Source organism: Mizuhopecten yessoensis, unplaced genomic scaffold (assembly GCF_002113885.1).
Source record: "Mizuhopecten yessoensis strain PY_sf001 unplaced genomic scaffold, ASM211388v2 scaffold10937, whole genome shotgun sequence".
Lineage (NCBI taxonomy): Eukaryota > Metazoa > Mollusca > Bivalvia > Pectinida > Pectinidae > Mizuhopecten > Mizuhopecten yessoensis.
The window spans coordinates 591247-604760 of NW_018408796.1; the positions used below are offsets into that span (position 1 = coordinate 591247).

General features: G+C 36.2%; 1 protein-coding gene across 1 annotated transcript; it reads left to right on the forward strand.

The window, feature by feature from the left end:
* Nucleotides 1-134: 134 nt before the first annotated feature.
* Nucleotides 135-11832, forward strand: LOC110463865 (thymidine kinase, cytosolic-like). The gene is made up of 7 exons (XM_021518769.1): nt 135-305; nt 1900-1931; nt 4817-4930; nt 5578-5671; nt 5888-5977; nt 6585-6704; nt 10204-11832. The coding sequence occupies exons 1-7, from the start codon at nt 237-239 to the stop codon at nt 10378-10380; spliced, it is 696 nt and encodes a 231-aa protein (XP_021374444.1). The 5' UTR covers nt 135-236; the 3' UTR covers nt 10381-11832.
* The last annotated feature ends 1682 nt before the right edge of the window (nt 11833-13514 follow it).

Genomic DNA, 13514 nt, shown 5'->3' on the forward strand with positions numbered 1-13514 from the left:
AATATAATTAAACTTATTCAGGATTAGTAAATAACACCCTTCTATTAAAATTGTATTTATAATAATTTATTGTTTAATTTTGCTAGGATGAAATTTATTTTGTTTTGTTTTGATTTTTCTCGTTATCACGAGATTTTGTATGGAGGGAACTTTAAAGAAGGCTACGATCTCCCGCGGCATTTCCGTACACTAATCACAGTACTGCCCACATTATTTTTTTTCTGGAATTCAGCAAGATGATGTCTACAAGCCATGTCGTTGCTTCACCTCAGCTCGGCTCATCTTTCTCTAAAGGACAAATACAGGTTTGCTTATTTATTTCTGCTAGTTATAATTTTTGACGTAAAAGGATCTGAACCTTAACCATGGCCAGTCACTTAGGGCTTGCAAACTAAAGAGGTACAGTGTCAGTATAACTCAGAGTTACATTTATGTACTTATTTTTGCAAATTACATTGGCCAAATGTGACATGTGTTTGATTAACGGAAGATGGCATTATATACACTCATTGTTTACATTGCAATCTTATCATATGTGTTGCGAAAAGTACGTTTTTGAAGCGGACAAAGCCGAACATAGAAATCGCGCCATTTCAAAAGGCACTCAAAACAAAGATACAGGCCTATCTGCCTGTATCTGTATGGCCGTTGTATATTTCGCTAAAAGTGTAGGTTATAGAGGATAAGTTTTACACACACACACAAAAATCATTAAAATGTGTCTTGTTTATTAAATATCATTTGGTAAACAGTTTTTGGTGCTTTAATTAATTAGCGTTTTTGCTGCTTTTGACCACGGACTTGGATAATCTAATTCCGTGGTTTGACCCATCAAAATTTTCAGTCTTTAAATTTGAAATACATCCAAAAATTAAACAAATTCAACCAAAAGATGCAATTAAATAAAAATTCACATAAAAACAATAGATGTTTTTTCCATAACAAAAGTAAAATCCAAGATAGCTATTTTAAAATGAAAGAGTTGCATATTAAACCAAGCACATGGAAATTGAAGACGTATACATTGTTCAGCTTCAACTGGATACTCAAAAACGTTTAATATACTGAACATTATTTAGAGATCGGTTAAAAACAAGTATTTTTGTTTTTTAGAACTATATGATAAAAACAATGTGTACACTTAGAATTAGTGAGAGAGGAGATTTGTCTTCAGTGTTGAGAGGTCTGCACTGTCGGCGATGAAGGTTGGGAGTCTGTTCCAGGTACGAATTGCTCTAGGAAAGAATGAATTTGCATGATAATTTGTGGAGCTGTGTGGAATTTGTGTTGTCGGGTTCGCTGGAGAATTTGGAGGTTGCCATCATATGCCACAAGGCCGTTTATGATTTTATATAGTAATATGGTGGAGGTCATTTTACAGCGTTTTTCAAGGGATTGCCAGTTCAGGGTTTGGAGCATTTCTGTAACACTACTGGTGTAGTTATAGCACCCAGGGGTGTACCTGGTGACTCTTCTCTGCACCATTTCAACTTTATGGGTAAGGTTTGCCTGCCATGGATCCCAGATGGGGCTACAGTATTCAATGTGTGGGCGGACATCAGTTTTATAAGCTAACTCTTTTTTTTTTACATTTGTGGTTTTAAAACTTATCCGAATGAATCTTAGGGATGAATTTGCCTTGTTGGTAATGTTATTGATGTGGGTGTTCCATGACAAGTTTTTAGTGATTGTTAAGCCCAGGTATTTTGTTGATGACTGAATTATCATTGCCAATCAGATTATCATACCAAGGTGATTTTTGTACTTGTGTTACTTTGTAACTTGGTTACCGGTCTCTTGTTCAGACCGAAACAATATTTATTAGAATAATAATGCATAATCATTTCATAACTAACACATGAAATACCTAATACAAATTTCTTTTTTTCTTCTTTTTAGCTTATTATTGGACCAATGTTTTCAGGGAAAACGTAAGTATTTATAACATCAAAATATGAAGAAAAATAGATTAATTGAAATGCAACATATCAGGATACTCATAATTTTTTTATAATTTGTTTTAAGTTCCAATACTTGATTTGAAAATTTCTTGATTTGAAATCTTCCTATGATAAATATTTTAAATTCAATCAAAGTGCTGCACTGGTAGCAAGTGATTAATTTGAATATGTGACTACTACAAAAGAGTGAAATAATTGTGGTCCCTTGCGGTCGGGTCACTTGCATATTTTCTGCTTATTTTGATACAGAAATGTGGTTTATAAACCTATGTATTATATATTGCAATCACTGGTTAAAGTTTGTCACCATATTGCTAGACAGAATTTACACATGCACCAACAGTCCATGCCTCCAGTCCACATTTACACATTCACCAACAGTCCATGTCTCCAGTACTAGTCCTCATTTACACATGTACCAACATTCCATGCCTCCAGTCCTCATTTACACATGAACCAACAGTCCATGTCTCCAATCCACATTTACTCATTCACCTACAGTCCATGTCTCCAGTACTTGTCCACATTTACACATTCACCAACAGTCCATGTCTCCAGTCCACATTTACACATGTACCAACAGTCCATGTCTCCAGTACTAGTCCACATTTACACATGTACCAACATTCCATGCCTCCAGTCCACATTTACACATGAACCAACAGTCCATGTCTCCAATCCACATTTACACATTCACCTACAGTCCATGTCTCCAGTACTAGTCCACATTTACACATTCACCAACATTCCATGGCTCCAGTCCACATTTACACATTGACCGACAGTCCATGTCTTCATTCAACATTTACACATTCCCCAACAGCCCATGTCGCCAGCACTAGTCCACATTTACACATGCACAAACAGTCCATGTTTCCAGTCCACATTCACACATGCACCAACAGTCCATCTCTCCAGTCCACATTTACACACGCACCAACAGTCCATGCCTCCAGTCCACATTTACACATTCACCTACAGTCCATGTCTTCATTCAACATTTACACATTCACCAACAGTCCATGTCTCCAGTACTAGTCCACATTTACACATGTACCAACATTCCATGCTTCCAGTCCACATTTACACATTCACCAACAGTCCATGTCTCCAGTACTAGTCCACATTTACACATGTACCAACATTCCATGCTTCCAGTCCACATTTACACATTCACCAACAGTCCATGCCTCCAATCCACATTTACACATTCACCAACAGTCCATGTCTCCAGTACTAGTCCACATTTACACATGCACCAACATTCCATGCTTCCAGTCCACATTTACACATTCACCAACAGTCCATGCCTCAAATCCACATTTACACATGAACCAACAGTCCATGTCTCCAGTCAACATTTACACATTCACCAACAGTCCATGTCTCCAGTACTAATCCACATTTACACATGTACCAACATTCCATGCTTCCAGTCCACATTTACACATACACCAACAGTCCATGCCTCCAATCCACATTTACACATTCACCAGCAGTCCATGTCTCCAATCCACATTTACACATGCACCAACAGTCCATGCCCCCAGTCCACATTTACACATGCACCAACAGTCCATGTCTCCAGTCCACATTTACACATTCACCAACAGTCCATGCCTCCAATCCACATTTACACATGCACCAACAGTCCATGTCTCCAGTCCACATTTACACATTCACCAACAGTCCATGTTTCCAGTCCATGTCTCCAGTCCACATTTACACATGCACCAAAAGTCCATGTGTCCAATCCACATTTACACATACACCAAAAGTCCATGTGTCCAATCCACATTTACACATACACCAAAAGTCCATGAGTCCAGTCCACATTTAAACATTCACCAACAGTCCATGTATCCAATCCACATTTACACATACACCAACAGTCCATGGCTCCAGTCAACATTTAAACATGCACCAACAGTCTATGTCTCCAGTCCACATCTACACATGCACCAACAATCCATGTCTCCAGTCCTCATTTACTCATGCACCAACAGTCCCTGCCTCCACTCCACATTTACACAACCACCAACAGTCCATGCCTCCAGTCCACATTTACACATGCACCAAAAGTCCATGTGTCCAGTCCACATTTACACATGCACAAACATTCCATTCCTCCAGTCCACATTTCAACAGTCCATGTCTCCAGTACTAGTCCACATTTACACACGCACCAACAGTCCATATCTTCAGTCCACATTTACACACGCACCAACAGTCCATATCTCCAGTCCACATTTCAACAGTCCATGTCTCCAATCCACATTTACACATACACCAAAAGTCCATGTGTCCAATCCACATTTACACATACACCAAAAGTCCATGCCTCCAGGCCACATGCACGCATACACCACATAAATTACCTTAGCATTTACACATGCACCAAAAGGCCATGTGTCCAGGCCACATTTACACGTGCACCAACAGTCCATATCTCCAGTCCACATTTCCACATGCACCAACAGTCCATATCTTCAGTCCACATTTACACACGCACCAACAGTCCATCCCTCCAGTCCACATTTCCACATGCACCAACAGTACATGCACCAACAGTACATGCCTCCAGTCCATATTTACACATGCACCAATAGTCCATGTCTCCAGACAACATTTACACATGCCCCAACAGTCCATGCCTGCAGCCCACATTTACACATGCACCAACAGTCCATGCCTCCAGTCCACATGCACGCATACACAACATAAATTACCTTAGCCGTTGATAGGATGTTAAACAAAATGAAACCTTAACCATTTCAGTGCCAATAGTTAAAAGTTTTTATTGTTAAAAAATCTGTATAGTGTTTAAATAACAAGTTTGAAATTTGTGATTACAGTACAGAATTGATGAGAAGAATGAAGAGGTATCAAATTGCCAATTACAAATGTCTTGTCATCAAATACTCGAAGGATGACCGATATGAAAAGGAGGGGCTTGCAACACATGACAGGTAATTATAATAGCAAAATTAAAACTAAAACTACTTAAACGATTGAGAAATCCTATCAACTTGTGTATACGAAACACACTGCATCAGATAGATTATAGGTAGGGTGTAGATCTAGCCCCCTCCCTTGTTATGTCAATATTGGGTCATACAGATGACTCGGCTCCCCCCCCCGTCTTGTTCATGTTTCAAGTTTTCCCTGATTTTGATTGCTTCTTTGATTTGTGAAGGGATAAAGGGATAAGTAATAAAACAGCATTAACAGATCACGCTAACACCCAGATTCACATCGTCGATTGGGACAAAGACAAGATAGTTGAAAGGGAACAAGTTTACAACACACAAAAATGAGAAATCAAAGAAGCATTCATAATCAGGAAAACTCAAAACATGAACAGAGACGTGTTCATGTTCCCTATCGATAGGCAAAGTTTCCTGGGTCGAATGACAAAAAATATACTATTTCGTCGCATTGCTGTACAGGTAAAAAAAATACAAATTGCTCACTCAGTCATCGCTTGACAAAGGGACCAGTCAGTCTTGAAATATTGTGACACATTTAATATGAACATTGTTTGTGGAGAAAGTAAAACTTTGATATTAAAGGTAATAAAAAAGGACATAATGGTCATTTAAAATTTGTTCATCAGACAAACCTTACCGGCAGTAGCTGCAGAGAGATTGGCCGACATGGAAGTCTTGGGGGAGAGTTACAACGTCATTGGTGTAGATGAAGGACAGTTTGTAAGTTTTTAAAGTTAACACTTGTATCATAGGTTTAAATATTATATTAATAGTTATGAAACAATTAGATAATCAGAAATGACCAACTTCAATGATTCAGATAGTTAGAATAGCTGAAAGATTTATTCCTTTCCCCAGAATAATTCTATTTCAAATTTTTGTGATAGTCAATACCTATGTGATTATATGTCATTGTAATTGATACTTTTATTTCAGTTTCCAGATGTGGTATCATTCTGTGATAATATGGCAGAGAATGGTAAAATTGTGATAGTATCTGCTTTGGATGGAGATTTCCAGAAAAAGGTAAATTATATTTGCCTTTATAATGACAGTTTTAGTGGTGGTACTGGGATTTCATCATATCTGCCAAATTAAGCATAAAAACAATACAGAATATCAGAACAAGGTCAATACAAAATTATATGAGGAGCTCAATGTACTCGCATAGTGAGTGATAGTTACATGGACAAATGGATTTCAAATCATTCAGATTTAAAACTTTTTATAACTTGTAAGAAAACATTATTCCATTTAGATTGTCATATTCAAATTCAGAAATGAACCATAAAATATGAAATTGTCCAAACGCAACATGTTTTGAAAGACAGCATAATTTGTGATGAGATTTGAAAGTCACCAAGCTTAAATCCATTTCTTGGTCTAGTGTCCAATCAAATATCATAACAAATATATAACATGAAATGCTTGTTAAATGCTAGTACAAATGGAATGCTAGTAAGAAGTATGAAGAATTTTGTCTGTTTTTGTAATTATCTTTATTTTAATTATGAATTTTCATAATAAAGGTCTACACATTTCAATGTTGCTCAAGTGTTGTTGAAAGGGAAATTCCACATGTGACTGTTTTACATGTACTTGGAATTGGAAGATATTGTTGAAATTGTTTCAGGGATTTGGTGATATTTTAAACTTGGTACCACTGGCAGAAAGTGTGATAAAGCTGTCGGCAGTGTGTATGAAGTGTAGTGGTGAGGGTACCTTTACTAAGAGGAAGGGACAGGAGAAAGAGGTGAGTAGTGGGTAGGGGTGAGAAATGTTACTGTAATAATAATAACCAAGTATTTTCTCAGTGATATATAATAGCTCTAGTATTTAATGCATTCTTTCAGTTCAAGGGCTGAGGTAACAAAGGGAAGAGGAATGTATTGCAAAAAATTCAAATTACATTGAAATTGAATTTTTTGAATACCAGGTACTAGCCATTGGGCAGATTTTGAAAACATTCCAGATTCTCTTTTGCAAAATATACTACCCTGGTGCATTGGTTAATTGTACAACCTTGAAAGTGCACAGAATTTTTTATTTTCAACTATATGTTTCTTTTAAGTTAATGTTATTCTACTACAGCTAATTTCCTGTCTGTCTGGGGATATGATATGCCTGCGGTATCCTTGGGATAGGATATGTCTGCGGTATCCTTGGGATGGGATATGCCTGCGGTATCCTTGGGATAGGATATGCCAGCGGTATCCTTGGGATAGGATATGCCTGCGGTATCCTTGGGATGGGATATGCTTGCGGTATCCTTGGGATGGGATATGCTTGCGGTATCCTTGGGATAGGATATGCCAGCGGTATCCCACTGCATGTTATAGGGCCCCTGCAGATTCCTGTTAAATTCTTTGTGTTCTGTTAAGGGAACATAAGGAAACCAAAGTTGATATGCTGCCCCAATTAAAACCTCTTTTTATCTCTCTCGTCTGCTTTTTCTTTGCAGTAGTGTCACCTTAAAGCAGACAGTGCAAGTCCAAAAGCTTTCAATTGAGATAAAAATAAATCTGGTTTTGAGATATTCCCCATCTATTGCGACTAACGTTTCTAAGGAAGTGTCGACATTTTAGTTTGTCCTTGCTTTGGAATGAGTATGGGTCTTTCTGGGTATAAAAAGTGCATTACCTGACAAACCGGTTGTCATTCTACAACTGTCCATCTTGCAATTCAAAGCACTGTGCACCCTGATCGGCAAACAATATCAAAAATCAAATGCACCCACCTGTAGACTATGAAACACTTCCAAGCTGGTTGTTACGTAAAGCACATTCTCAAAAATCGTGTATCCAAAATAAAAGGTGTATTACTGAAAATACTTCTATAAATCCCATATATATCATCGGTATTTCACATGCATAGGACTGCAACAACACAAGATACTATATTATGAACTCGTAATCTTCGTCGTGTAGACGCTTTACTAGCAAAATATGTGCAAAATGTTACACTCCCAGTTGTGTAATCAACAATGTGAGAAAAACAAGAGGCCCATGGGCCTTAAAGGTCACCTGAGTCCTACAGTATTTCTTATTGTTGTTGAAATATGTACCAATTTGAGTAAAAAATTGTTATGTTTATAATTATCACAAGTTTGTCAGGACCATGAGCTGATCATTCCTAGACCAATTTTCAGTTAGATCGGCCTATTAGAACTTGTTTTAAAGTTTGAAATAGGTAATTTCAAAATAGCAGCCATGGCAGCCAAATTATATTTCTGATCGACCTGAAAAATAACAACACTTTGTCAGGACCAGAGTCGATCATTCCTACAAAGTTTCAGTTCAATCGGCCAAGTAGAACTTGACTTAAAGTTTGAAAAAGTTTTTCAAAATGGCGTCCATATTGGATTTCTGATCAACCTGAAAAATAACAACACTTTGTCAGGACCATGAGTCGATCATTCCTACAAAGTTTCAGTTCAATCGGCCCAGCAGAACTTGACTTTAAGTTTGAAATAGTTTTTCAAAATGGCGTCCATATTGGATTTCTGATCGACCCGAAAAATAACAACACTTGGTCAGGGAGATGTCAGTAACCTTCCCATAAAATAAAAAAGAAATCCCTTTGCCAGAATTTCAGCTTAAGTTGAAAATGTTAACGGACGAACGATGACGGATGAAGGCAAGTTGAAAATGTAAAATGTTAACGGACGACGGATAAAGACGGATAGCAATAGGTCACTTGAGCTAAAGCTCAGGTGACCTAAAAATATAAACTTATTTATTTCCCAACTGGTCTAAATGTGGGAGAAAACATATTCCCTGGAGAAAACCCATATGAATTTGGATAATTGAATTGTTTTAACATAGGATGTTATTACTAGTTGGATAATTAAAAGGTAGGCATTGGCGATAGTTGTATGTTTGTTTCTTTTAGGGCTGTTTGTTTTGTGTTTTTTTATTTGGAAGGATTGTGCATTATATATTTCAATTGGTAGTAATTCACTATTGTAACCACTTTTATTAGATAAATGATATCCTTGATGTGTTTCATTTCAGTTTTATTCAACTGATCTGTTAAAAAAATTGGTTCAAAAATCGTGAAAGTGTTATATATAGTATAGTATAGTAGTGTCACCTTGCACACATGTTGAACAAATGATAACCAGTTTGATGGGTAATGTGCTTTTTATACCCAGGGAGACCCATACTCGTTACCGAGCAAGGACCAATATTAGTTATACAGGTCTTTGGCAGGGTACATTGTCTCATGTTCGCTGTCAGGACCTTATGTACCCTGCCAAAGACCTGTATAACGAATTTGTCATACTGCAAAGCAATGTTCAAGCGTTGTCGTCTTGTAAAGCCTCCCATCCTGTTTCCCTGCATCGAGATAAAAATGGCCCAATGCCTCGTCTAATCTTGGCTTCGAGAAGTCCTCAAAATCTGTGTCTTGCTCCTTTTCGCTTAAGTATGCTCTGAAGGTTTTGCTTGCTGAATTGTGTTACTTTTCTTTGTGTTTGTAGGTATAAGTGACGCCCGTTTTGTCTCAATTTCCCTCTCCGTGTGGCTTGCAAACCGTTTCGCCATTTTGGTCATTGTTGACATTAGCAGACGAACGTTCTCCGGTGTGTTCGATTCGAAGCTGCGAGTTATCTCCCTTACAACAGGCGCGCATGCTCTTATGTACCCCGGCAAGGATACTAACATAGCTTCAGGTACCTTAGCAATTCGACCAATCACCGTGCGACATTTTTCTTTGCAGTATGACAAACTAAAATGTCAGCACTTCCTTAGAAACGATAGTCGGAAGAGATGGGGGAAGATCTCAAAAGAAGAAAAAAAAAAATATTTTTTTTTAATATCAATTGAAAGTTTTTTAACTTGCTTGCATTGTCAACTTTAAGTATATATTTTCATAATGTGGCAAGAATGTTTAACTCAGGAAAAAAGTACTATTTCTTCTACCAAAGTCAAATACAGGAAATCATAATGAGGAAAACGAAATATAATATTAATGCTTACTTTCACCCATTTTCAAACTTCAACAATTAACATTATTTCATCACTTGATTGTCTATCCCAAAATAGCTGTAGACAAGCCGTAAAAGTTTCAATGTTGACACATCAAACTATACATCTGTTATTGGGCAATGAAACCCATGTTGATATGAAAATATCCCATGCATACACAGAAAATGTTCAGGGCATTTTTCCAGCATCAAGAAATTCTGGTGAATTGTTGCATTAGCATTGTCTGTCTTTTTTTATCTAACCCTAGTCAACTTGTTCTGACAGGTGGAAGTTATTGGTGGAGCGGACAAATACTTGGCTGTGTGTCGGATGTGTTTCCAGTCTCCAATCAAGGACAAGGAGAACTGTACCCCTACAGTCATACTGCAACAGTCGTCGGAGAAACTGTTGGCTAGTCGTAAACTGTTCTCCCCTTTGTCAAATATCACGAACAGTCACTAACCCCAGCCACATCATAAATACTCAACAATGTTATTTATTGATTTTAGGATTCAACTACAAGATAACTTAACTTGATAATTTTTAAGAAGTTGTAAAGTAATTAGTTTAAAGATATGAATGTATGCTACCTTAGTCCCATTTTATCATAAGATACATTTTACAGAAAGATTGTGCGATATGAAATTTGTTTTAGCTTATATGAATTTGAAATGTAACAAAAAGCAAGTGCCAAACTCTTTATATTTTTAACAAAATGTACTTAAACATTTTTAGCAATAATCAGATAAATCTAAATATTTTACTACATCAGAAGTGAATATACAATTTTAACAATCCTGTACGGCTGATTCCTATTACAAACCACGTTTAATTTACTGTACAAATTATTTTATTATTTGAATGAATTTTGTATACGCATTATTCTCCCTGTAGGTGTTAGAGAGTAGAGGACCTAGATATTGTTGTAGTCTGTATATGTGCATGCCTATGTCTGTTTTCAGGTCATTGTTCTTTGACATTTTTATGCAAAATGACCAAACTTGATATGCTGTAAGATTTTTAGGGTGAAATTTAGGCACACTAAGAGACCAGTGATGTATTTGAATTGTGTGAACTGATTTTCACAAATGTAATTTAGTTTATAGTTGCCTATATTTTTCGATTCCCGCAGTATCAAAGATTTTTTTTATTTAAGTAGGTCACAATGTGTACTATTCACAAATCCACTGAGCAATAAATGAAATTCATTTTAGTGCTCAAATTTCCTTGATTAGATGCAGGTTTACCAAACTTTGTATACCGTGTTAAATCTTTGGGGGTGGGGGTGTTTACCAAACTTTGTATACTCTGTGTTAAGTCTATGGGGGTGGGGGTGTTTACCAAACTTTGTATACCGTGTTAAATCTTTGGGGGTGGGGGTGTTTACCAAACTCTGTGTACCGTGTTTAATCTTTGGGGGAGGGTGTGTTTACCAAACTTGATATACTGTGTTAAATCTTTGGGGGAGGGTGTGTTTCACCCAATAACAAGGTGAATATGATTTGTACTTTTCCACTCCACTGAACAGGAAAGGAATAAGATTTCTCAGCCGTAATTTCCATTACTGGCAAGTTTGACCAAACATCCCTTTACTGAAGGTGTGGTGTGCACCATATCTATGTTTTGTTACACAATTATACAGTGTACATCTCATCAAATCATTTTTTTAGAGGTTCACACAATTAAATCATCATCACTTGGTTATTTTTACCTCTTTCACCCTGAAACATTTGTTTTCACAATTGAAATCAAATTGGTGAACAAGATTATGTGTTGATGTTTGATCAGTGTTACATCTAGTTTTTAAAGAACATTAATATTCAAGCCCTTTTAATGCAGCTTTGTTATGCTATAATTAAATGTAGTACTAATCCATGCTCTTTTGGATATAGATTAATAAATGTAAACAATGCCTTTGTGTGCCTGTTTTCTTTGTTCAGACAGTTTTATGACTTTTATCTAAGACAACAGATTTTTCTTATAGGGTTCTCATATTTAGTTACCATATACTATATGTCCACATAATGTAAAGGTACAACTCCAAAAAAACAATTCAATTTTTCTTCTTCGGGAAGAAACTGATGCTGGAAAGATAAAGAACTAACCAGGTAAACACCATAGGTAAACTGAAACACGTTCTGCAATAAAAAAAAAAAGGGGGGCACTATATGCAAATATGTATGTATTGAAAGTGGGAAACTTGGAGGGACTACAGAAGCTAATTCTGCATTGGAATATAATTAGTAATATATAATTGTATGGCTGATCAGCAATACATCCCTGGTGATCCAGTGTAAATGTAAGCCCATTGTGATAGGCTTTTCTAACTTGTAACTCAACACTTGTATACAATGTTATAAGTGATCAGTTTAGACACTGTTTAAATCAGAACAAACAAAAGGACGGCAATTGTAGATTTATTGTAAATTCTCACAAAAAAGGTAAAATATAGGATATGTAGTCAATTATAAATACAGGGATGCAAACAAGGCAAGTTGATGATTAAAAAGCAACATCCCATCAAATTTGCACCTGTGCATAAAGTATTGATAAAACATCATGCCCTATTTATTAACACGTAATACTTGTCACAATTAGATCAGCTGGTTGATGTTATTAATGCCCGTTATAAAATTGTGCTCTCATACAAATGATATATTGCTTTATTAAAAACAAAAAGTACAAGGTAAAGCACTATAATGTAGATTGTTAGATCACATTCTACCATCAGGACGCTGATATACATCTATTTTTTCTATGACAAACAAGATTAGGATACATGGACTGGTTTGCAATGCAACAAATATATAACATTTCCTTTTTAATTACCGTACTGGACGTCTATATCTTCTATTGTACTGTTTAGCAGACATCTACACAATATGTCAAGTAGAAAAGTAATTTTCAGAATATGTATTTCTGTAAGTCCTACATTAACAAAGTATTGAACAACAGTATAAAACTATTAGGAATAAGATTCATCAGTATGGTATGAATAATAAAGGCCAAGTTTGTTTTGAATGAAAACATGAGTTTTCAATTCCTGTTCAAAACAAACTTAGCCTGTAGTATATAACTAAATCACATAGCAACTAATTTTGTACATACATAGGTTATGCTACATATATTGATATGTAAATGGAATTAACCAATAATTAAAGCTCCCTACAACAGATAAATTTGAGGTAGAAATGCATGTATAAAATTGAACCCAATAAATCCAAACATTTCACGATGTAGACAATATTGTTCTTCCTATAAAAAATAGTTATGAACATATATAATGCTTAACAATTATTCTACAATAATCCAGCTAAAATTTTAGAAAAATGGTAATAATGATTGACGAGTGAAACATGGGCAAAAATTCCCAGCTGAGGTCCAGATTAGTATTGTATACGAAGTTGATGATCAGATTGCCAACCATATAGTTGTCAAAGACCAAGAGGCACTGGTCAACTTATTTTGTCCTTTTGTTACAGGTTATTTAATCCACATGGGATAAGTTCTCGCAAACCAATTGTTGATGGGGGTAAAAAAAACAAAAAAGATTGGGGATGTTTACATTGTAAGACAATTTTGAGGGTGGGGGATGG

What these genes read in the sequence shown, in the direction of transcription:
- LOC110463865 (XM_021518769.1), top strand. Translation starts at nt 237, where the DNA reads ATGATGTCTACAAGCCATGTCGTTGCTTCACCTCAGCTCGGCTCATCT. An exon ending in GGGCTTGCAACACATGACAG is followed by an intron (nt 4,931 to 5,577) that starts GTAATTATAATA and finishes TTTGTTCATCAG; the next exon opens with ACAAACCTTACCGGCAGTAG. An exon ending in GTGTAGATGAAGGACAGTTT is followed by an intron (nt 5,672 to 5,887) that starts GTAAGTTTTTAA and finishes CTTTTATTTCAG; the next exon opens with TTTCCAGATGTGGTATCATT.